General features: G+C 42.5%; 1 protein-coding gene across 1 annotated transcript in view; it reads right to left on the reverse strand.

Annotated features, from left to right (window-relative positions):
• CPQ (carboxypeptidase Q) overlaps positions 1-25783 on the reverse strand; it is a 727454-nt gene that overhangs the window by 77363 nt on the left and 624308 nt on the right. The window contains exon 7 of the mRNA XM_073679639.1: positions 9191-9392. Coding sequence (XP_073535740.1) covers positions 9191-9392 — 202 coding nt within the window. The remainder of the gene's footprint in view (positions 1-9190; positions 9393-25783) is intronic.

A 25783-nucleotide genomic window follows, 5' to 3' on the forward strand; every position in this document is an offset into this window, starting at 1 on the left:
GAGCCGACCTCTGATTCCCAGGCTATAGTATGAGTAAACAGCTCTGCAGACTCAACCATCTGTTCTACCCCATACTCAGATGGGCAGCTGGAGACTTGGGAGCTGTGAGGAAGCAAGTGCGATTGGGGTGACACCTCTGAGGACTGGAGTATTTGTGATGTTGAAGTTGAGGTGGAGGAGAGCCCACTTAAAGGAGCACTTGATATCCGTTGAAGCACCTGCTGTTTTTGTGCCTCATCTGGAATTTGTAGCGATTGGCGTGGCCACAAGAAATGGATCGTATCACATTGTCCGCTAAAAGAAGTAGACATCTTAGTTTGGCTGGAAGATGGTCTTTCTTCTGCGGATGTTACTGTTGCTTTAACACCTACCCCACGGACACAACCTTTTTTTCCCTTCCCAACACGCCTATTCCCCTTTCCACCAGCAGCTGGTCTTTTACCACTCATTTTGGTGGTTAACTAATTGACAACTCTGGAGTTGTTTGCACAAAAAACGATGGATGGCAACCGAGCAGAGCTGAGTGGCCAAACTGTGGTATTAGCCCAAAATGATTGGTTGGGTTAGATGCAGTAAAACAATTTTATTACATACACAGGTGGTGGAGCTTAGTATAGATGGACTAAGAATAAGTCCCACACACTGCTACAAGCCCAAAATTATTTTCCGAGCTAGATGCAGCTAAAAATTATTTGTAATTTGCAAGCTGGTGGAGCTTAGTATAGATGGACTAAGAATAAGTCCCACACACTGCTACAAGTCCAAAATTATTTTCCGAGCTAGATGCAGATAAAAATTATTTGTAATTTGCAAGCTGGTGGAGCTTAGTATAGATGGACTAAGAATAAGTCACACACACTGCTACAAGCCCAAAATTATTTTCCGAGCTAGATGCAGATAAAAATTATTTTTAATTTGCAAGCTGGTGGAGCTTAGTATAGATGGACTAAGAATAAGTCCCACACACTGCTACAAGCCCAAAATTATTTTCCGAGCTTGATGCAGCTAAAAATTATTTTTAATTTGCAAGCTGGTGGAGCTTAGTATAGATGGACTAAGAATAAGTCCCACACACTGCTACAAGCCCAAAATTATTTTCCGAGCTAGATGCAGATAAAAATTATTTGTAATTTGCAAGCTGGTGGAGCTTAGTATAGATGGACTAAGAATAAGTCCCACACACTGCTACAAGTCCAAAATTATTTTCCGAGCTAGATGCAGATAAAAATTATTTTTAATTTGCAAGCTGGTGGAGGTTAGTATAGATGGACTAAGAATAAGTCCCACACACTGCTACAAGCCCAAAATTATTTTCCGAGCTAGATGCAGATAAAAATTATTTGTAATTTGCAAGCTGGTGGAGCTTAGTATAGATGGACTAAGAATAAGTCACACACACTGCTACAAGCCCAAAATTATTTTCCGAGCTAGATGCAGATAAAAATTATTTTTAATTTGCAAGCTGGTGGAGCTTAGTATAGATGGACTAAGAATAAGTCCCACACACTGCTACAAGCCCAAAATTATTTTCCGAGCTTGATGCAGCTAAAAATTATTTTTAATTTGCAAGCTGGTGGAGCTTAGTACAGATGGACTAAGAATAAGTCCCACACACTGCTACAAGCCCAAAATTATTTTCCGAGCTAGATGCAGATAAAAATTATTTGTAATTTGCAAGCTGGTGGAGCTTAGTATAGATGGACTAAGAATAAGTCACACACACTGCTACAAGCCCAAAATTATTTTCCGAGCTAGATGCAGATAAAAATTATTTGTAATTTGCAAGCTGGTGGAGCTTAGTATAGATGGACTAAGAATAAGTCCCACACACTGCTACAAGCCCAAAATTATTTTCCGAGCTTGATGCAGCTAAAAATTATTTTTAATTTGCAAGCTGGTGGAGCTTAGTATAGATGGACTAAGAATAAGTCCCACACACTGCTACAAGCCCAAAATTATTTTCCGAGCTAGATGCAGATAAAAATTATTTGTAATTTGCAAGCTGGTGGAGCTTAGTATAGATGGACTAAGAATAAGTCCCATACACTGCTACAAGCCCAAAATTATTTTCCGAGCTAGATGCAGATCAAAATTATTTGTAATTTGCAAGCTGATGGAGCTTAGTACAGATGGACTAAGAATAAGTCCCACACACTACTACAAGCCCAAAATTATTTTCCGAGCTAGATGCAGATAAAATTTATTTGTAATTTGCAAGCTGGTGGAGCTTAGTATAGATGGACTAAGAATAAGTCCCACACACTGCTACAAGCCCAAAATTATTTTCCGAGCTAGATGCAGATAAAATTTATTTGTAATTTGCAAGCTGGTGGAGCTTAGTATAGATGGACTAAGAATAAGTCCCACACACTGCTACAAGTCCAAAATTATTTTCCGAGCTAGATGCAGATAAAAATTATTTTTAATTTGCAAGCTGGTGGAGGTTAGTATAGATGGACTAAGAATAAGTCCCACACACTGCTACAAGCCCAAAATTATTTTCCGAGCTAGATGCAGATAAAAATTATTTGTAATTTGCAAGCTGGTGGAGCTTAGTATAGATGGACTAAGAATAAGTCACACACACTGCTACAAGCCCAAAATTATTTTCCGAGCTAGATGCAGCTAAAAATTATTTGTAATTTGCAAGCTGGTGGAGCTTAGTATAGATGGACTAAGAATAAGTCCCATACATTGCTACAAACCCAAAATTATTTTCCGAGCTAGATGCAGCTAAAAATTATTTGTAATTTGCAAGCTGGTGGAGTTTAGTATAGATGGACTAAGAATAAGTCCCACACACTGCTACAAGCCAAAATTATTTTCCGAGCTAGATGCAGCTAAAAATTATTTGTAATTTGCAAGCTGGTGGAGCTTAGTATAGATGGACTAAGAATAAGTCCCACACACTGCTACAAGCCCAAAATTGTTTTCCGAGCTAGATGCAGATAAAAATTATTAGTAATTTGCAAGCTGGTGGAGCTTAGTATAGATGGCCTAATAGAATGATGCTATGCCCAAAAGGTTTTACTTGGCTAGGTGCAGTAAAAAAAAAAATTGTATTCTATACACAGGTGGTGTAGCTTGCAACACAGATATGCTACTCCACTGACTAACACACACTGCAAGAGGCCAAAAAGGATTTGCTTAGCTAGAGTTAGCCAAATGCTGTGAAAAACACTTGCACAGCACTGGCACAGACCTGCCAAGGCAAAAAGTCCTAGGAAATGCTGTAAACTAGTCCTCAAAAGGACTGAAATTACAATTAGTCCATACTCCCAACCTATCTATTTATTATTTCTGCAGAGTTCCATCCCCTGCCCCTCCCCCCGCCCCGCTGTACACTCAAACTGCGTATTAACATTGATTATAAGCATTACTGTGAAAAAATCCAGTTATGATTTTGGTGCACGAACAGTTATCGAACATAACCTCGAACAGCCGGATTTTTTTCAAATCGTTGGTGTTCGCCGAACGGCTCGAACACCACTCAAAACAGCTCGAATTTGAGATTGGCGAACAGTTCGAGTTGAACACCGCTCATCTCTAAGGGAGACCCACTCCCCAAGAATGGGTAGAAGGTTTTTAGTACGCTGTAATCCACGTCTGTTTCAAGGGGCATTGCAGTTCCTCATAATTTTTGGAAAGCCTTCCATTCACTGCTTAGGCCAACAGTGTACAGGAGACCCAGTTGCTATAAATGAGTGCCAGCGGCAGGAGCAGCTTTGTGCATTAATTGCCAACCACCCCTGCAATTTCTCTCCTCACTCATCATTTAAGGACCTGCGGCAAGGTAGCCGCCTGTTTCTAACTTGCAGGACCTACGGTGATGCGCATCCACTCCCGAGTCACGTGGTCCACGGCTGATCACGTGGGCCGCAACCAGGAACCCGGAAGCGGCGAACACAGCCAGCAGTCACACAGCACGTGGTGAGCCCACCGGCCTGCACCACGCGGTGAGACTCTAATCCATCTGGCAGTCACCGGGGTTGTGCAGGGATGCACAACTCCTCTAGGTGAGTGGCCTCTTGGCCGTTTTCAATCCACATTGGTCCATCTGGTTCTTCACACAGCGTGTTTCTCTCCTTTATTTCTCTGTTACAGATCTAACATCACACAATTGGGTCTCCGTACCACTAGTACATTTAATCCACCCCATACTTACCACACTGTTGAGTCCTACATTGAACTAGTACAAAGGTACACAAACAGTTTCCTATTACAACAAGCTAGAGGCCTAATACCTACTGTGAAAAATATGAGCCAGCTAGACAAACAAGGAATTTTGTCACTTAAAAATAACAAATCTATTATCATCAAACCAGATGATAAAGGGGGTTCCATTGTTGTTTTGGATTACACTGATTATCTCCAGGAAATCACAAGACAACTTTCAGATCAGGATACTTACAAAAAAATTCCACATGATCCTGTATTTAGGATCAGTAAGAGAATTGCACAAATTACAGCGAAATATCTTGCCCTACATACAATAGACCAGAAAACAGTAAATTTCCTTAATAATCCACATCCAGTTACACCAGTTTTTTATACATTACCTAAAATTTATCAATCATTAATAAATCCACCGGGCCATCCTATCATTGCATCAACCGATTCCGTCCTTTCCCCCTTATCTGTTTTTCTGGAGAAAATCATGACCTTCTTAGTCAAAACAACGCGCTCATTCGTCATTGACACAAACAGTTTCATCAAAAATAGAGGTAAACTAACAGGGATCACCCCAGAGATTCTACTCGTTACTCTGGTCGTCAAAAATTTATACACCTCGATTGACCATGAACTAGACCTTAAAGCAGTTAATCTAATGTTATCTTCCTCGAATTACAGTGAGAATATTAAACAACTATGCATGGATCTTCTCTCCGTGGTTCTCTATGAGAACTACTTCTTGTGTGGAGACCAATTCTTCCTACAAATAAGAGGTACAGCGATGGGCTCGAATGTAGCCCCGTGCTATGCCAGTTGTTACATGGATGCGTTTGAATATGAATTTGTATATACCTATAACCTCTTTCAAAATTACGCCATCTCGTGGATCAGATATATAGACGATGTGTTCTGTCTTTGGAAAGGCCCTCCTGACACATTGGAGTCTTTTGTCATGTACCTCAATTCTATTCGTGAAGAATTACAGTTTACATTTAATTACAATGACAACAAAATTCCATTTCTTGACACTTGGGTAACAAAAAGTCTCAACGGCACTCTATATACCGACCTCTACACTAAACCCACTGATTGTAGTAATTTGTTCCATTTCAAAAGCTGCCATCCCAAATCAATAAAGAATAGCTTCCCAAGGTCACAATTCCAGAGAGTGTCAAGAATAGTCTCGGATGCAAATGTTTTAACAACGAGTCTAGAGGAAATGTCCAGCAAATTTTCAAAACAAAATTACCCAGACCACATCCTCAGACGAGAAGTGAACAAAACTGTGTCTGAATTGGGTCAAACATACCCTAAACGGAACTCGGATAGGATTCCCTTTGTGCATACCTATCATCCTATTGTACCAAAGATATATAATATCATCAGGAAACATTGGCCTTTACTTACTAAATCCTACCCTCAGATTGCAGCTTTCTCTGAACCAGCTCTCATGTGCACACGTAGACCAAATAACATAAAAGATGCATTAGTTCGTGCAGACATAGGCAGTCAAATCAAAGAGTCAACGTAAACCTTCCTAGGACCAAGGAGAACTTGCACATTCCCCTGCCTTGGTTGTGCAGCTTGCTCCAACGTGATCAAAACAAGTGAGGTAATCCATCCACATACGGGCAAAAGGTTTCCTATTAAGGTTCTTACACTTGCGACACTAACTTCGCTGTGTATATTATCAAATGCCCCTGTGGTCTACTCTACGTTGGAGAGACCATCCAACATGTACGGGACAGGATCGTAAGCCACAAATCGACAATTAGATGTGGCAAAAATTGGCTTCTTCTCCCCCATCACTTCACAGAAGCAAAACATACTGTTTCGCAGCTTAGATTTCAGGTAGTGGAGCAAGTGAGCAGACCAAGACGAGGTGGCGATCACTCTAAATTGCTTAGAGAAAGAGAGGCATATTGGATACACACCCTCCAGACACTTACACCTCGAGGACTAAGCAGGGAATTGAATTTTAGATATTAATGTGATCCTTATTGATGTCTTATTATTAAAATTTAGTTACCTCTTTTTCCCTCTTCTCCCCTTCCTGATCATTCCTTTAGACCCATTGAGTACAGGGTAAGTAATGCCACTATTGTCTAACCATAATTTTTTCCCTTATTTTTTTCCCTTTTTTATTTTTCTTTATGTAGTTTTTTGCCTTATTTCTCCCTTATTTTGTCCTTATTTGTTCTTTTTTTTTTCTTTAGTTTTCCTTTATCTTTGCTTTGCCTTGTTTTTTCTTCCTAACTTTTTCCTTATTTTGTCCTTATTTTTCCTTATTTTTTCCCTTATTTTTTCCTTATTTTTTCCTTATTTAATATTATTATTACTATTTTTATTCTTATTTCTCCTTTTTATTCATATATTAAACATTATCCATCCTATAGCTTACTCTCCCCACTTTGTATCTGGAGTATAATTCCTTTTGGTGTTAGAAGGTATTGTCCTTCTCTCCTTATGCCCTATTATAATAGGTATTCACTGCTGCAAAGTTGCGCAAATGCCTCTTTCTTCTCTCTGTGCTCTATGGCCTGAATTAAGGTGTCCACCCTACAGCCACTCCATTTTAGACCCGCTTTGCCCTGTAGCCCCTACATTTTAGGTCCACTCAGTCTTCCCTGCGTTCCAAGCCTCCTTTACAATAATGCTTCCGCCGGAAGCTCTCAGCAGCACCAATATTTAAGATCCACTGCCACCAATGCCTCCCACACACCGGAGAAGCGGCAGGAACGCAAGTTCACACTACCACACCACTAACAAGGTATAGTCTGCTTGTCTTTCCCATCTCTTATACTAGTGATCCTCCTATAGTTCCTAATGGTACTCCAACACGATACCTCTCATGCCCTGCATTATTGAGCCTCCTACAGATCCCACTGGTGCTTTAACAACGATCTCTTATTTTCATTTCTTATCTCTCCAGGCCTTTGCCAAGCCAGTATTTCCATTTATCCACTAAGCTTTATCCCCTTTGGATGCAGTATATAGGTTAGTATGTTTGGCTATTGAGTGCCCATATTTTACTATTGTCATATATTTCATCTAGGGACATGAAGGGATCCCCGACCCTTTTCCCTATCCCAAGTACCCCTTTTACTACTACTTGCGTCTGGCTGTGTACTCTCAAATGATTATCGATTTATTTATTTGCACATGGTGTTAACTATGTATATTTGTATATATGTAATTACAAAACTTTTCTCTAAATTCTATGACACCCTATTAATGTATCTTAATTCTCTCTTTTAGCGATGTTTTTGAAAAAGGCCTATCCAGGTCGAAACGTCATGTATCGCTACTAAGCAGCTTTTTTCTATGGTGTGGTGTTGCAATATAATAAAATTAGCACTCTTTGCAACCAAGAATTTTAGTGCGGCTGTTATCTATATGTGTAACCATACGGTAGAACATGGAGTACCTACAGCTTTGTAGTGTGCATTGAAGCATATAACAACTGCAGGATTATGCTAAGGGACTATTTAAAACAAGCAGCACATGGCACTTTGTTTTGCTGACAATAGCATGTGGATATGTGCCTAGTTCCTCTCTATCCTGTATTGTATGACCTCTCTGGTTTGTTAATGTTAGTTTATCCATGTTGAGATGATGCAGATTATGGTCGCTCTATGTCCCAAGTTCCCAAGTAACACAGCTCATTCTCCCACAATGTTTGTTGAAAGATTCTGCTGAAAGCTGAAATCTGCAACACCGTGTAAATCAATTTACAGTAGAACATAAGACATAGATGAGTCTAATGGCCCTTTCACACTGAGTTCTTTCCCACTTTTGGTAGCCCTGTTAGGGCTTACGTCCGAACTCCCCACAAATTGGGATTTGGGGCAAATGAGCCCACGGGGGCACTGACTACTATGGTGCAGATGGAGTCACTGTGTGCTCTGTAGTGCATCATTTTCGGTCATAAACCCTACTGGAGATGGACACCAAGATGTAGTCTACTAAGTCTAGCCTTCCGCCTTCAATCAGTGTACAAAGCCGAAAATGATGCACGACAAAGCACACAGTGACTCCGTCTTTACCATTATAGCCAATGGCCCCGTCGGCGCATGTTCCCGAATCCCGTTTTGTAGGGCGTTTGGACTTAAGCGCTAACATAGGAGAAAACACTGTGTGAAAGCACCCTTAGGTAAGAGCTGTTCCCTCCTGTAGATGTTGTTCTATGGACATTAGTCACATCTTCAATGATGCTTTTGTCTTTTACAATGACGAATCTTCGCTTTGCAGAATATTGTTCTATTAGACCGACGCCGAGTGTTTTTGTGCCGTCAATCACACCGCTACATAACATCGACTCTCCGCCATGAGATAGGTGCAAATGTGACAACATATTTATTGCAAGACTGCACTTTGTGTTCCCATCTGTCACTCACATGCTATTCTACCTTACAACATAGCAAAATGCGCTGACCCTATCATTCCTGGAAATAATCTTTAATTATACCTCATAAAACTTGGCAGAAAATAGTCTCTGTGGGCGCAGAGACTTCGTAGACAGTGGTATAAAAAGGAATTATTTTCTGCTACATTAAACTAATGCAAATGGCTTAATATGAACATAAAATTATAGATCTGAGGCGAAGAATGCAAATATATATTTCTTGCATGGTCGCTGAGATATGTCACTTGTTTTCACTAACGTTCATGAATTGCAATTTAATTGGCTAGCTAATGTCTGAGATTGTGTGGGCGCTTCTCCTTTAATTTTCCTGGCAGATTTAGAGAAGATACAGAATCTTCATTTCCATCTGAAAAGCAAAATTGATCAATAGTCCAATCTTAATGGCCTCATCTTGGTGCGGCTAATTGGGGGAAGAGGATCCAGTGTGGTCAGTGGCCTGGAAACTTGTTGCAAAAGGGGAGTCAACAGACCATTTTGCCTTGGCTGAGTATTTAGGATATACAACGGAAACATTGCTCTTGACGTATGGACACTTTGCTACAACTACGGCAACTTCTGTGCTATCCGAACCAAGGCGTGGTATCTACTCACCTGGGACGCCGGCTTCCATCCAAAAACTAATGTCAGTTCCATCAGCATTGTCATACAGTTTGGTTACGTTGATGGGTTCTAATAGCTGCATTATTTCCGACATTATTACCCTGGCTTCTGGCTTGCCGGAAAACTCCATACCCAATGGCATAAAGGTACCAGTGTCTGTCTCCATGACCAGGTCCATGTTGGCAATGTCTTTCTGTTAAAAAAAATATAGGAAAATACAACGGTAATATGATTCATGCAATAATATAATTTATTTACTGAGTACACAATTAAAAATACAGTATAAGATACTGAAAATCCTGCAATATTTCATCACCTGCAAGCTACTTCCCCACCTATCAGACAATTAATAAATAGCATCAGAATCCCCTGTAGTCTGTGGACCTGTAGTCCTGATCCGAGGTATACAAACACTCACTCTGCAGTTTACTGATCTTTATGTATGCGGCAGGAGTAGTGTTGGACTGGGGTGCCAAGGGTCCACCAGTACCCAACTCCGGGGCCCCACTTTTCAGCTACATGTAAATGTAACGTTATCCTCAATAACAAATTCATATAACAATGATCTGGGTAAATTGTTAAATGAGATAAGATGCTGCCTTTGCCTGTACATAGTGATTCAAGTATATAGTGCCAAGTACTGCTCATATGGTGGCCCACTCTTGCACAGGGGTGTAGTGTGAATATAAAAATGGATATTTTTAATCCATATTGAAATATACAGATGCACTGGTCTGGTTAGATATTCACAGATAGATAAGGCTCATTCTGTTAAAGCTTTACTTGATGTTTAGACACAAGACAATGTTAATAGTAACAAAATCTTGAGAACAGCTTATTCACATTGTCTGAAAGATTCAACTTTCAAATAGTCTTCTGTTTATTGTTTGTTATTGTAAAACAGGGAGATTTACTTAACCTTTGTGTTTAGTTTCCTTATGTAACCCCAGAGAGCTTTTGAATTGTGAGGGTTTATTGCCCCATTGTTTGTGTGAGAGCCTTGTACCTCTGATTTATCTTTTCCCGATGGCTGGCCACTGTAGGGGAAAGGTCAACTAGATTTACTAGTGTATATTCACTATATAAGGTCAGAGAAATATTACTGACACAGAAGCCTTGTACCTACACATCAGTGTAGTGTTGTATGTAATACCTGCATAAGTGGGACGTCTATGCAGTGTTGTGATTTGTCCAGGAGGTTCTCTGTCTATCTGATTGCTTCTCTGATATTCCAGGCGGATGATGTTTAAAAGCTCCTTGGTGATAACGTGATAACTTAACCTCTGTATGTTAACATATACAAAAGTGTACACAATATCATAATATCATACTATTCCTTTAATTGTGTATTTTATCTTTTAAATTAACTATTATAAATAAAATTGCGTTATATGGCTAGTGGTTGCCTTCTTTAAAGCCGTATCTGAACCTTAGTGTTAAAAACTTGGCAAAACAAGGGGCCCACCAGAAAACTCTCCTGCACTGCTGTGGGCCAGTCCAAGCCAGAACGTACATGGGTAAAGGGTATTCCCATCTTAGTAAGTTATCACTAATTCCCCCCGTATACCTGCTGATAGCTGGGAATCTGACCACTGGTACCCCACTGATTCTAAGAGCCCTGAAATATCTTTTAAAATGGAGTTGAGGCCGTGCCGCTTGTCACACAAATATCTTCTCCCTGTCCCATTCAGTCATCAGGCTGTGGTCATTTCGCCTGCCAAAAGTTACAAATGGTGGGGAGGCTAGCAGAAGGAAACTTGGGGCCTGTGCAGACGACCATAAAAATTGGACAAAGTTATGCACAATCTGAGATGAAAATATTCCGACATACTTTATGGTATAATATGGAGAAACATAGGGAGACAACAAGATTACCGTACTTAAAGTCTAATGGATTTGAATAATTACATCTATTCAAATATGTACTTAAATTTTCTTTTTTTTTAAGTTTATGTGTTGAAGTTAGATCTGTTATAATAAATGTAACAAAAAAAAAGAAAATGTTGTTAGGGATATGAAATCTGTTAACAATGATGCAGGCTACTGTACTCGTTTCATGTCATATAGATACTATAGGTGGCTCAGACTCTTTCTTTGCAGCAACTGCAAGGAGTTTGTATGTTCTCTCTGTGTTTGCGTGGGTTTCCTCCGGGTTCTCCGGTTTCATCCCACACTCCAGAGACATACTGATAGGGAATATAGATTGTGAGCCCCAATGGGGACAGTGATGATAATGTCTGTAAAGCGCTGTGGAATTAATGGCGCTATATAAGTGAGTAAAATATAATATAAAATAAATTTAAAAAATCTGATTTGTAAGTCTACTTTGTATCATCAAATAAAGATTGTTTAAAAAAAAATTGGACGAGTGCTATCCATCCTTTTGAGGGATAGTACTCGTCCCCTTGTCCATTGAAGGAGGCCGTGCACATGTTCGATTTTTTCCTTGGAATGAGTCATCCAAGAAAAAAATTGCAGCATGCGTGAGTTGCCTCTGATTACTGGATCACTCTCAGCCATTCATGTCTATGGGTCCGTGCAGGGCCGGCTCAAGGTTTTTGTGGGCCTTGGGCGAAAGAGTCTCAGTGGGTCCCTTTAACACATACCAAGATTCATGATGCACAGATACCGCAGAGAAATATATCTATAGTACAAGGCCAAAGATTTCACTTCTTACATTACATGAGCGATATCTATAGTAAATAGTGTTGAGCCACCCCCGTAGTGTTCGAGTTCGGTTCGGTTCGTCGAACACCCGTGTGTTCGCCGAACTGTTCGTCGAACTGTTCGTCGAACACCTTCGAACACCGTTAAAACCAATGGCAGGCAAACAAAAACACATAGAAACACATAGAAAACACCTTCAAAGGTGTCCAAAAGCTGACAAACTGCTCAGAAGACACAACTAACACATGGAAAAGTGACAAGTACATATAGTCATGCGAAAAGAAAAGAGGTGGAGGAGTAAAAGGAGGGGGAGACACAGATATAGGCATGTCATGCCCTTCTAAAATCCAAAAAGTGAGAAGCCGACACGTTCAGTCCGCTCCTGCCCGTGCCACCTCCGCGTCGCCGGGTTTGTGCCAGAGCCGCGGTGAACCCTGACGGCCAGCCCCCCTCTCCCAATACTGGTGCCTGTCCGCTGGTGGGTCGAGCGAGCCCCCCTGTGGTGGAGGCAGCTCTAAGCTTTTTAATTTAAATTGTCTCTCTAATTTGAATGAATACACTTTAAATCCATTTACAAGGATCTATTGGAGGGCAAGTCTCATGCCAGCAGCCGCGTAATTCCAGCTCCAGTAGCGTCCACTAAAGCTGCTGCAGTTAAAAAGCTTTTATAAGGATCGAGCTCAGCTGTCCACCGCAAGACATCCTACTGCCAGTCCCAGTCCCTATGCCTTGGGGTGCCTCCTGATGCTCTTCACTAAGTATCCCGTGGTCCCGAAGCATTTCCTTTGAAAAAATTAAGTGTCCAAACTACAGGTGGTGTAGCTTGCTTAACAGCCGGGATAATCCGCTGACTAGCAGACACTGCTACTAGGCACAAAGTATTTCCTGGGCTAGATGCAGTTAAAAATTTGTAATTAGATACTCTCGTTGGATGCTGAGAAAGCATTCCATAGAGTCTCCTGGCACGCCATATATGATTCTCTTAAAAAGCTTGGGGTAGGGGTCTAGGGGACCCTTTTATAGCCAAAATCACGGCCCTGTATCGCAATACGTCACCTAGGCTGAAGATAAATGGAACTGTAGCACCCTGAGGGCTCAGTTGCTACAGAGGTATTGCACCTCACCCAGAGGTGTGATATCTCACTCTCAGGTAAGGATGTAGTGTGGATCAGGACCCGACACCTGCATGCATTACACCACATTGCCGTGGGGCAGGGCGACCAATATGCCTCTGAGATGGGCACGACAGTCCCTGTCCCTGGCTGGAGTGGGGGGAGGGAACACTGAGGAAGGGGAACCCTGTAGTGCAGGAGCAGGGAGGAAGCAGTTCCTGGGTGCATTGAGAAGGGAGTATAAAAGGTGGGCACCATCTTAGTTCAGTGCAGAGAAGTCTGAGCAGAAGTGGCAGGGAGCAGGGGCTCTGCATGAGCTCTGCTCCGGAGGCGGGCCTAGTAACAGAGGCCCAGGCCTGGAAGAGGGAGAAGGAAGGAAGAGGAGCGGACAAGGCTCCAGGAACGAGGAACGAAGGGATCCCAGGGGTGCGGACAGGCGAGTCGCCACCGCACGCCCGAATCCACCTGCGTGGAGGGGTCAGGCCAAAGGGGGAGACCGGTCCCCGAAACTAGTGGAGGCAGGAAACGACCCTCAGCTAGAAACAGGAGGCTGTGACATTTTATGTGGTGCAGGCCCTCGCTACACCCGCTAGGAAGGCACCACATAGGGTCAGGGAAACTGGCGCCAAGTTTACCAAGAGGAGGCCCGAGGCAGCCGGACAGAAGGGTTGGTAAGAAAGGCCAGACAAAGGACACACAAAGGGGGTCCTGTGAAGCGCTCCAAAGTTATCTGGGAGTTGTCTAAGCCCCTCACCTGGTGAGCACAGTACGACGTGGGCAGCCGTTACCTGCAGACGTGGTCTGGATAATAAGAACTGTGAGTAAAGGCCCTGGACTGCATCACTGACTCCGTGTCGTTACTGCTGCTGCCCTGCACCATCACCCCCATCCTCCGCATACACTGCCCTGAGGCTATACTCCTCCCGTGGGGAGTTATGCTACGCTCTGCTGCACCCACAACACCAGCCTCAGCGGTCTGCCCTGGAGCGGCGGTTCACTCTGACCGCAATCCACGGGTGGCGTAGTCGGACATTTAAACATCAAAACCACATAAATAGTTCCGCCACTGGTTTGACCGCCCTGAGCCACGGAACCGGGTCGCCGCCACGGAGACTACAACCACCAGCATCCACCAAAAAGGGTCCGGCTCCGGGTGTCCCAAGGCCCAGGGGGCGCGTCAGAACATTTTCATCACCTTTCACAATCACCAATGGGACAAGGCAGGGATGTTCTCTGTCCCCTCTCTTATACATCCTAGTGACGGAGCACCTGCTCTCATCAATTCGCCATAACCCCAATATTAGGTGGATTGAGGTGGGAGGCACCGAGTACAAGTGCTCTCTATTTGCTGATGATGTCCTAGTATATATCACTCAATCACATATATCCATCCATGCTGTTATGGCTGAAATAGATCACTTTGTTACATGGTCAAATTTTAAAATCAATGCAGCGAAGTCTGAGGCCCTCGATGTCTCCCTCCCCAAATCCATATAGGATTCCATCCAGTCCAACTTTCCCTTTGCCTGGCCCTCACAGGGTATCAAATACTTAGGAATTCCTATTCATAGAGACCTCTCCCATTTATGTTATCTTAATTTTGGGCCCTTTATTAACAACTCCATACAGACCACGGTTGGCAAGTTAGAACTGTAAGATTCACTACGTGAACCACTGGTGTTTTGTGGAAAAGCACATGTACACTGTGTTCCAAATTATTATGCAAAAAGTGTTTAGGAGTGATAAGGGAAGAATTTGTTTGTTTGTCAGTTAAACTCATTGATGGTGATGTGTGTCAGGGCTCTTTATATCTGCAATTGCAGACACCTGTGCTAATTAGTTTGGCAGGTGTGTCCAATGAAAGGCAAGACTACTTAAGAAGGCTGTCTCACATTATTAAGCAGCCTACATTTTCTGCCAAAATGGGAAAGAAAAAGGATGTGTCGGCTGCTGAGAAGCAACAAATTGTGGAGTGTTTAGGTCAAGGCATGACTACAATCAACATTGTGCGATGATCAGGATGAAGTGTCTTGGCAATCAAGAAGTATGTAGCTGATTCACAGTACACACGTGTGCGTGCTGATAAGGGCAAATTGAGGACTCTTTCCTACAGGCAATTACGTCAGGTTGAAAGAGCAGCGGCAAAAAAGCCTTGTCATAGCAGCAGACAAGTTTTTGAAGCTGCTGGTGCCTCCAACGTCCCCCGAACAACAAGATGCAGGGTCCTTCAGAGGTTTGCAGCTGTGCATACGCCATCCTGTCGACCTCCTCTATCCACTTCACACAAGCAGAAACGGCTCCAGTGGGCCAAACATTACATGAAGACTGATTTCAAAACTGTTTTGTTCACGGATGAGTGCCGTGCAGCGCTCGATGGTCCAGATGGATGGAGTGGAGGATGGCTGGTTGATGGACACCCCACGCAAACACGGCTACAGCGCCAACAAGGAGGAGGTGGAGTAATGTTTTGGGCTGGAATCATGGGGAGAGAGATTGTCGGCCCCTTTAGGATCCCTGAAGGCGCTAAAGATGAACTCCATAATGTATGTGGATTTTCTCAAACAGCACTTCCTGCCATGGTTCAAGAAGAAGAACCGTGTATTTCACAGCAAGATCATTTTTTTTCATGATAATGCACCATCTCATGCTGCACATAAAACATCTGCATCTCTGGCTGATATGGGCATAAAAGGTGACAAACTTATGGTGTGACCCCCATGCTCCCCTGACCTCTACCCCATTCAGAACCTTTGGAGCATCATTAAAAGGAGTGTCTATGATGGCGGGAGGCAGTTCACATCTAAGCAACAGCTCTGGGAGGGTATTCTGTCCTCATGCAAAACAATTGAAGCAGAAACCATCCAAAACCTGACAAATTCAATGGACGAGAGAGTTCAGAAGCTCCTTTCGAACAAGGGGTCCTATGTGAAAATGTAACATCACCTAGAATAAAGTTTTGAGTTGAAAACTGTTTGATTTCAGTTTCTAAAAACCTGCTAATGCTTATAATTTCAAAAATGACCATTTTTTTGGTCTTAATTAAAATCAAAAGGTTGATCGAAAAGTTTGGGGGATCTAAGAGTGTGGCAACCCAGTAGTCATGATTACTTCGAATTCTGACAATATGAGGGTCATGCTGCAGGTAGTGCAGCAAGAAGGCACTTATGTGTCTTGCGCATCTCGGAGCCCCAAAATTATTTTCCGGGCTAGATGCAGCTAAAAATTATTATTAATTTTAAATCTGGTGAAGCTTTAGTATAGATGGCCTAATAGGATCAGTGCTGCACACTGCTACAAAGCCCAAATTATTTTCCAGTCAAGATACAGATAAACATGATTAGTAATTTTAAATCTGGTGGAGCTTATTATAGATGGCCTAATAGAATCAGTGCTACACACTGCTACAAAGCCCAAATTATTTTCCAGCCAAGATACAGATAAACATGATTAGTAATTTGAAAGCTTAAAACGGTTGGTAGGGTGATTTTAACCAATCATCAAGCTTTTACTCTCCCCAGGATGACACAGGGGTAGAAAAGTCGTTTTGGATCCATGATTTGTTCATCTTTATGAACGTGAGTCTGTCTACATTATCAGTGGAGAGCCGCGTGCGCTTATCTGTCAGCACACCACCAGCAGCGCTGAACACACGTTCAGACAGAACGCTGGCTGCGGGGCATGACAAGATCTCCAAGGTGTAAGTGGCTAGCTCCGGCCATTTATCCAGATTCGAAGCCCAAAAAGAGCAAGGGTCCAGTGACACAGTCATGGCTTCGATGTTTACTTGGAGATACTCCTGTACCATCGTCTCTAGGCGTTGACTATGTGTCAGACTTCTTGTCTCCTGTGGCCTTGCAAAGGATGCGCTAAAAAAGTGGTGAAATGATTCCGCAAAATTGATGTTACCAGCAGATACTGTGGTTCTGTTACGGTTTGAGTGCTGAACACTTGACGGTCCCACGGTTGGCAAGTTGGAACTGTGAGATTCACTACGTGCACCACTGGTATTTTGTGGAAAAGCACATGTAAGATTCTGCAACAGTCTCTGCTGATACTCCTGCATGCGTGCATCCCTTTCTATGGCAGGAATAATTTCTGCAAATTTACTTTTGTACCGGGGATCTAACAGTGTGGCAACCCAGTAGTCAGGATTATTTCTAATTCTCACAATTCGAGGGTCATGTTGCAGGTAGTGCAGCAAGAAGGCACTCATGTGTGTTGCGCATCCAGGAGCACCAAGTCCCTGTTGTGTTGGTGGCGAGGTAACAATCATGCTTCCTTCCTCTGTCCTCTCCCCCCAACCTCGCACAACAGAAATGTGATCAAGGTCTCCCTCATCTGATGAGTCTTCCATCAGTTCGTCCTCCACTTCTTCCTGGGCTCCTGCACCTTCCTCACTAGTTTGGCTGCTACCATGCGCCCTGGTAAAACCATCTCCCCCACCCTCACATGCCTGCCGCCTTGGTGCTGCCGACCGTCTGGACCTTGCAGATGTTAGCCCTTCCGCATACAACTCCTCCTCCTCTACTTCCTCCACCTCCTCTTGTGCCACCACCTGACTCCGAATTCTGTTTAACATGTGCTCCAGCATGTAAATCACCGGAATAGTCATGCTGATAATGGCATCGTCAGCACTAAACATCTTCGTCGCCATTTCAAAACTGTGCAGAAGGGTGCATAGGTCCCTGATCTGAGACCACTCCTCCAGCGTGATTTGCCCCACCTCTGGATCTCGTTGGCCCAGGCTATACGTCAGAACGTATTGCACCAGGGCTTGTCGGTGCTGCCACAGTCGCTGCAATATGTGCAGAGTTGAATTCCACCGGGTAGGCACATCGCATTTTAGCCGGTGAAGTGGCAGGCCCAACGACTTCTGTAGAGATGTAAGTCGCTGAGCTGCGGGATGCGAACGGCAGAAGTGAGCACACAGCGACCGTGCCCTCTGCAGAAGGCCATCTAGTCTGGGATAGTGGGCTAAAAATTGCTGGACAACCAGGTTCAACACGTGAGCCATACAAGGCACGTGTGTGACATTGCCCCGGCGAAGGGCCGCACCCAGGTTTGCAGCATTGTCGCACACGGCCTTCCCTGGTTTCAGGTCCAGTGGAGACAACCATTCATGAAATTGGTTCTCCAGAGCTGACCACAACTCCTCAGCTGTGTGACTCACATTTCCCAGACATTTCAATGTAAAAACCGCCTGATGACGTTGAGCCCTACTGCCAGCATAGTAAGGAGGTGTGCAGGATCCCTTCTGCGCAGTTAGAAAGCTTGTGGCATGACCAGACAGGCTTTGGGTACATGTGGAAGACCGAGAGGAGGTTGAGGAGGCAGAAGCAGTGGAGGAACTTTGACATAAAGAGGATTGACGCACAACTCGTGGGGACGGCAAGACTTGGACAGCAGCCCCTTGTCCTGCTGTCACCATAGTTACCCAGTGCCCAGTCAGCGACATGTAACGCCCCTGTCCATGCCTACTCGTCCAAGTGTCTGTGGTGAAATGCACCCTGTCAAACACAGAGTTTCTCAAAGAAGCGGTGATGTTGTGTGCGACATGCTGGTGGAGCGCAGGCACACCTTTCTTTGAGAAGTAGTGCCGACTGGGCATCTGGTACTGGGGCACTGCGACGGACATAAGGTCTCGAAAATCCTCTGTGTCCACCTGGCGGAAAGGCAGCATTTCTGTAGCCAAGAGCTTGCAGATGGTGAAATTCAACCTCTTAGCTTTCTCATGGCTAGGAGGAAATGGTCTTTTACTTGTCCACATCTGAGGGACCGAGGGCTGGCTATTGTGCTTAGACGGGGTTGATAAGGGTGTCCCCGGCAAACTGCCGGTCTGTGAGGAAGATGCAGGCGGACATGTTAGGTTGCCTTGATCCAAAGGTGGTGCTATCGATGTCGGACAGCGCTCAACACCAGCTGGTGTTACCACCTCCAAAGAAAATGATGACCTGCCAATCACGCTGGCTGTTGCGGGTAAAGAGGTGGCAGGTCTGCGCCCCAAAACAGGTGTGACTGCTGTCCCCCCAGTCACAGAGGATGAAGAGGCCGCGGATGCACAAGATATGGCAGATGGGGGTTGGCCCGGCCGGCTAGGCCGCATTGTAGCACACTGAGCTTCCCACTGCAACTTATGCTTCATGTCCATGTGCCGGTTCATGCATGAAGTACTCAAACTATGTATTTTTTGGCCTCTACTTAGCTTTTGCTGACAAATGTTACAGATAACACGAGTTGGGTCATCTTTATCGATCTGAAAAAATGCCCAGGCTATGCAAGGCTTAGCACCCATGCGACCTGAAGAGCCACCACGACTTGTGGTGAGAGGCAGAGTTGTGTTTGAGGATGCAGTTGTTGACGTGCTTCCAGTACTACGTCTCTGTCCAGGAAGGCGCAACCTGACCTCGTCGTCACTAGCATCTTCCTCCACCTCCTCTGCTGACCTCATCTCTTGGCTGACTGTGGGTTGACAGTAAGTGGGATCTCCAACCTCATCATCATCACCCTGTGCGTTATCACACCCGTCGTCCTCAGAGCCAACCTGTTCCTGCCCTGACAAAAAACTAAAGTTGTCGCTCCAATCAGGTATTTGAGTCTTATCATCATCTTCCTCATTGTCTCCACCAACAGGAGTTACAGTTTGGGAATGAGGGTCTACATTATGGTCAGAACCTTCTGCGTCTGGTCCTGGATCCGACTCATAAAGATTCTGGGCATCAGTGCAGATCATTTCCTCGTCTGGATTCACAGAAGCGCTGGAGTCGACCTCTGATTCCCAGGCTATAGTATGAGTAAACAGCTCTGCAGACTCAACCATCTGTTCTACCTCATACTCAGACGGGCAGCTGGAGATTTGGGAGCTGTGAGGAAGCAAGTGCGATTGGGGTGACACCTTTGAGGACTGGAGTATTTGTGATGTTGAAGTTGATGTGGAGGAGAGCCCACTTAAAGGAGCACTTGATATCCGTTGAAGCACCTGCTGTTTTTGTGCCTCATCTGGAATTTGTAGCGATTGGCGTGGCCGTAAGAAAGGGATCTTATCACATTGTCCGCTAAAAGAAGTAGACATTTTAGTTTGGCTGGAAGATGGTCTTTCTTCTGCAGATGTTACTGTTGCTTTAACACCTACCCCACGGACACAACCTTTTTTCCCCTTCCCAACACGCCTATTCCCCTTTCCACCAGCAGCAGGCCTTTTTCCACTCATTTTGGTGGTTAACTAATTCACAACTCTGGAGTTGTTTGCACAAAAAAACAATGGATGGGAACCGAGCAGAGCTGAGTGGCCAAACTGTGGTATTAGGCCAAAACTATTGGCTGGGTTAGATGCAGAAAAAAATTATATTCAATTTGCAACCTGATGGAGGTCAGTATAGATGGACTAATAGAACAAGTCCCACACACAGCTAGAAGCCCAAATATTTTTTCAGAGGTAGATGCAGAAAAAAATTTTATTCCATTTTGCAACGTGATGGAGGTCTGTATAGATGGATTAATAGAACAAGTCCCACACACAGCTACAAGCCCAATATTTTTTCAGAGGTAGATGCAGAAAAAAAATATATTCAGTTTGCAACCTGATGGAGGTCAGTATAGATGGACTAATAGAGAAAGTCCCACACACTGCTAGAAGGCCAAATATTTTTTCAGAGCTAGATGCAGACAAAAAATTATTGTGAATTTGCAACCTGATGGAGGTCAGTATAGGTGGACTAATAGAACAAGTCCCACACACTGCTAGAAGGCCAAATATTTTTTCAGAGCTAGATGCAGAAAAAAATTATATTCAGTTTGCAACCTGATGGAGGTCTGTATAGATGGATTAATAGAACAAGTCCCACACACAGCTAGAAGCCCAAATATTTTTTCAGAGGTAGATGCAGATAAAAATTATTTTTAATTTGCAACCTGATGGAGGTCAGTATAGATGGACTAATAGAGAAAGTCCCACACACTGCTAGAAGGCCAAATATTTTTTCAGAGCTAGATGCAGATAAAAATTATATTCAATTTGCAACCTGATGGAGGTCAGTATAGATGGACTAATAGAACAAGTCCCACACACAGCTAGAAGCCCAAATATTTTTTCAGAGGTACTGTAGATGCAGATAAAAATTATTTTTAATTTGCAACCTGATGGAGGTCAGTATAGATGGAGTAATACAACAAGTCCCACACACAGCTAGAAGCCCAATATTTTTTCAGAGGTAGATGCAGAAAAAAATATATTCAGTTTGCAACCTGATGGAGGTCAGTATAGATGGAGTAATAGAACAAGTCCCACACACAGCTAGAAGCCCAAATATTTTTTCACAGGTAGATGCAGATAAAAATTATTTTTAATTTGCAACCTGATGGAGGTCAGTATAGATGGACTAATAGAGAAAGTCCCACACACTGCTAGAAGGCCAAATATTTTTTCAGAGCTAGATGCAGATAAAAATTATATTCAATTTGCAACCTGATGGAGGTCAGTATAGATGGACTAATAGAGAAAGTCCCACACACTGCTAGAAGGCCAAATATTTTTTCAGAGCTAGATGCAGATAAAAATTATATTCAATTTGCAACCTGATGGAGGTCAGTATAGATGGACTAATAGAACAAGTCCCACACACAGCTAGAAGCCCAAATATTTTTTCAGAGGTACTGTAGATGCAGATAAAAATTATTTTTAATTTGCAACCTGATGGAGGTCAGTATAGATGGACTAATAGAGAAAGTCCCACACACTGCTAGAAGGCCAAATATTTTTTCAGAGCTAGATGCAGAAAAAAATTATATTCAGTTTGCAACCTGATGGAGGTCAGTATAGATGGACTAATAGAGAAAGTCCCACACACTGCTAGAAGGCCACATATTTTTTCAGAGGTAGATGCAGAAAAAAATATATCCAGTTTGCAACCTGATGGAGGTCTGTATAGATGGATTAATAGAACAAGTCCCACACACAGCTAGAAGCCCAAATATTTTTTCAGAGGTACTGTAGATGCAGATAAAAATTATTTTTAATTTGCAACCTGATGGAGGTCAGTATAGATGGACTAATAGAGAAAGTCCCACACACTGCTAGAAGGCCAAATATTTTTTCAGAGCTAGATGCAGATAAAAATTATTTTTAATTTGCAACCTGATGGAGGTCAGTATAGATGGACTAATAGAGAAAGTCCCACACACTGCTAGAAGGCCAAATATTTTTTCAGAGCTAGATGCAGATAAAAATTATATTCAATTTGCAACCTGATGGAGGTCAGTATAGATGGACTAATAGAACAAGTCCCACACACAGCTAGAAGCCCAAATATTTTTTCAGAGGTACTGTAGATGCAGATAAAAATTATTTTTAATTTGCAACCTGATGGAGGTCAGTATAGATGGAGTAATACAACAAGTCCCACACACAGCTAGAAGCCCAATATTTTTTCAGAGGTAGATGCAGAAAAAAATATATTCAGTTTGCAACCTGATGGAGGTCAGTATAGATGGAGTAATAGAACAAGTCCCACACACAGCTAGAAGCCCAAATATTTTTTCACAGGTAGATGCAGATAAAAATTATTTTTAATTTGCAACCTGATGGAGGTCAGTATAGATGGACTAATAGAGAAAGTCCCACACACTGCTAGAAGGCCAAATATTTTTTCAGAGCTAGATGCAGATAAAAATTATATTCAATTTGCAACCTGATGGAGGTCAGTATAGATGGACTAATAGAGAAAGTCCCACACACTGCTAGAAGGCCAAATATTTTTTCAGAGCTAGATGCAGATAAAAATTATATTCAATTTGCAACCTGATGGAGGTCAGTATAGATGGACTAATAGAACAAGTCCCACACACAGCTAGAAGCCCAAATATTTTTTCAGAGGTACTGTAGATGCAGATAAAAATTATTTTTAATTTGCAACCTGATGGAGGTCAGTATAGATGGACTAATAGAGAAAGTCCCACACACTGCTAGAAGGCCAAATATTTTTTCAGAGCTAGATGCAGAAAAAAATTATATTCAGTTTGCAACCTGATGGAGGTCAGTATAGATGGACTAATAGAGAAAGTCCCACACACTGCTAGAAGGCCACATATTTTTTCAGAGGTAGATGCAGAAAAAAATATATCCAGTTTGCAACCTGATGGAGGTCTGTATAGATGGATTAATAGAACAAGTCCCACACACAGCTAGAAGCCCAAATATTTTTTCAGAGGTACTGTAGATGCAGATAAAAATTATTTTTAATTTGCAACCTGATGGAGGTCAGTATAGATGGACTAATAGAGAAAGTCCCACACACTGCTAGAAGGCCAAATATTTTTTCAGAGCTAGATGCAGATAAAAATTATTTTTAATTTGCAACCTGATGGAGGTCAGTATAGATGGACTAATAGAGAAAGTCCCACACACTGCTAGAAGGCCAAATATTTTTTCAGAGCTAGATGCAGATAAAAATTATATTCAATTTGCAACCTGATGGAGGTCAGTATAGATGGACTAATAGAACAAGTCCCACACACAGCTAGAAGCCCAAATATTTTTTCAGAGGTACTGTAGATGCAGATAAAAATTATTTTTAATTTGCAACCTGATGGAGGTCAGTATAGATGGAGTAATACAACAAGTCCCACACACAGCTAGAAGCCCAATATTTTTTCAGAGGTAGATGCAGAAAAAAATATATTCAGTTTGCAACCTGATGGAGGTCAGTATAGATGGAGTAATAGAACAAGTCCCACACACAGCTAGAAGCCCAAATATTTTTTCACAGGTAGATGCAGATAAAAATTATTTTTAATTTGCAACCTGATGGAGGTCAGTATAGATGGACTAATAGAGAAAGTCCCACACACTGCTAGAAGGCCAAATATTTTTTCAGAGCTAGATGCAGATAAAAATTATATTCAATTTGCAACCTGATGGAGGTCAGTATAGATGGACTAATAGAGAAAGTCCCACACACTGCTAGAAGGCCAAATATTTTTTCAGAGCTAGATGCAGATAAAAATTATATTCAATTTGCAACCTGATGGAGGTCAGTATAGATGGACTAATAGAACAAGTCCCACACACAGCTAGAAGCCCAAATATTTTTTCAGAGGTACTGTAGATGCAGATAAAAATTATTTTTAATTTGCAACCTGATGGAGGTCAGTATAGATGGACTAATAGAGAAAGTCCCACACACTGCTAGAAGGCCAAATATTTTTTCAGAGCTAGATGCAGAAAAAAATTATATTCAGTTTGCAACCTGATGGAGGTCAGTATAGATGGACTAATAGAGAAAGTCCCACACACTGCTAGAAGGCCACATATTTTTTCAGAGGTAGATGCAGAAAAAAATATATCCAGTTTGCAACCTGATGGAGGTCTGTATAGATGGATTAATAGAACAAGTCCCACACACAGCTAGAAGCCCAATATTTTTTCAGAGGTAGATGCAGAAAAAAATATATTCAGTTTGCAACCTGATGGAGGTCAGTATAGATGGACTAATACAACAAGTCCCACACACAGCTAGAAGCCCAATATTTTTTCAGAGGTAGATGCAGAAAAAAATATATTCAGTTTGCAACCTGATGGAGGTCTGTATAGATGGATTAATAGAACAAGTCCCACACACAGCTAGAAGCCCAATATTTTTTCAGAGGTAGATGCAGAAAAAAATATATTCAGTTTGCAACCTGATGGAGGTCAGTATAGATGGACTAATACAACAAGTCCCACACACAGCTAGAAGCCCAATATTTTTTCAGAGGTAGATGCAGAAAAAAATATATTCAGTTTGCAACCTGATGGAGGTCTGTATAGATGGATTAATAGAACAAGTCCCACACACAGCTAGAAGCCCAATATTTTTTCAGAGGTAGATGCAGAAAAAAATATATTCAGTTTGCAACCTGATGGAGGTCAGTATAGATGGACTAATACAACAAGTCCCACACACAGCTAGAAGCCCAATATTTTTTCAGAGGTAGATGCAGAAAAAAATATATTCAGTTTGCAACCTGATGGAGGTCTGTATAGATGGATTAATAGAACAAGTCCCACACACAGCTAGAAGCCCAATATTTTTTCAGAGGTAGATGCAGAAAAAAATATATTCAGTTTGCAACCTGATGGAGGTCAGTATAGATGGACTAATACAACAAGTCCCACACACAGCTAGAAGCCCAATATTTTTTCAGAGCTAGATGCAGAAAAAAATTATATTCAATTTGCAACCTGATGGAGGTCAGTATAGATGGACTAATAGAATGATGCTATGCCCAAAAGATTTTACTTCACTATGTGCAGTAAAAAAATTGGTATTCTATACACAGGTGGTATGTCTTGCAACACAGATAGGCTACTCCACTGACTAACACACTCTGCAATAGGCCAAAAAGGATTAGCTTTGCTAGTTTCAGCCAAATGCTGTGAAAAAAACTTGCACAGCACTGGCACAGACCTGCCTGGCAAAAACTGATAGGAACTGATGTAACCTAGTCCTGAAAAGGACTCCAATTACAATTAGTCTTTACTCCCACAATCTATCTATTTAAGAGCACAGACCTGCCTGATAAAAGTCGTAGGAAATGCTGTAACCTAGTCCTTAAAAGGACTGCAATCACAACTATTCCCTACTCCCAAGCTATCTGTAGATTTGTGCGAAAATTGGCTTGAAATTAACAAGGTATAGCGCACACAGCAACAGCGGTGCCGTCTAACACGCAGCTGCAGCAGTGAGAAAATGGTGGCGACGGGGAAAATGGCTTGGTCTTATAGGGCAAGGACATGTGACATACACTGCCAATGACACATGCCCTTGCTTGT

This window comes from Phyllobates terribilis, unplaced genomic scaffold (genome assembly GCF_046119375.1).
Source record: "Phyllobates terribilis strain yellow unplaced genomic scaffold, ASM4611937v1 Scaffold_4__5_contigs__length_816908805, whole genome shotgun sequence".
Taxonomy (NCBI): Eukaryota; Metazoa; Chordata; class Amphibia; order Anura; family Dendrobatidae; genus Phyllobates; species Phyllobates terribilis.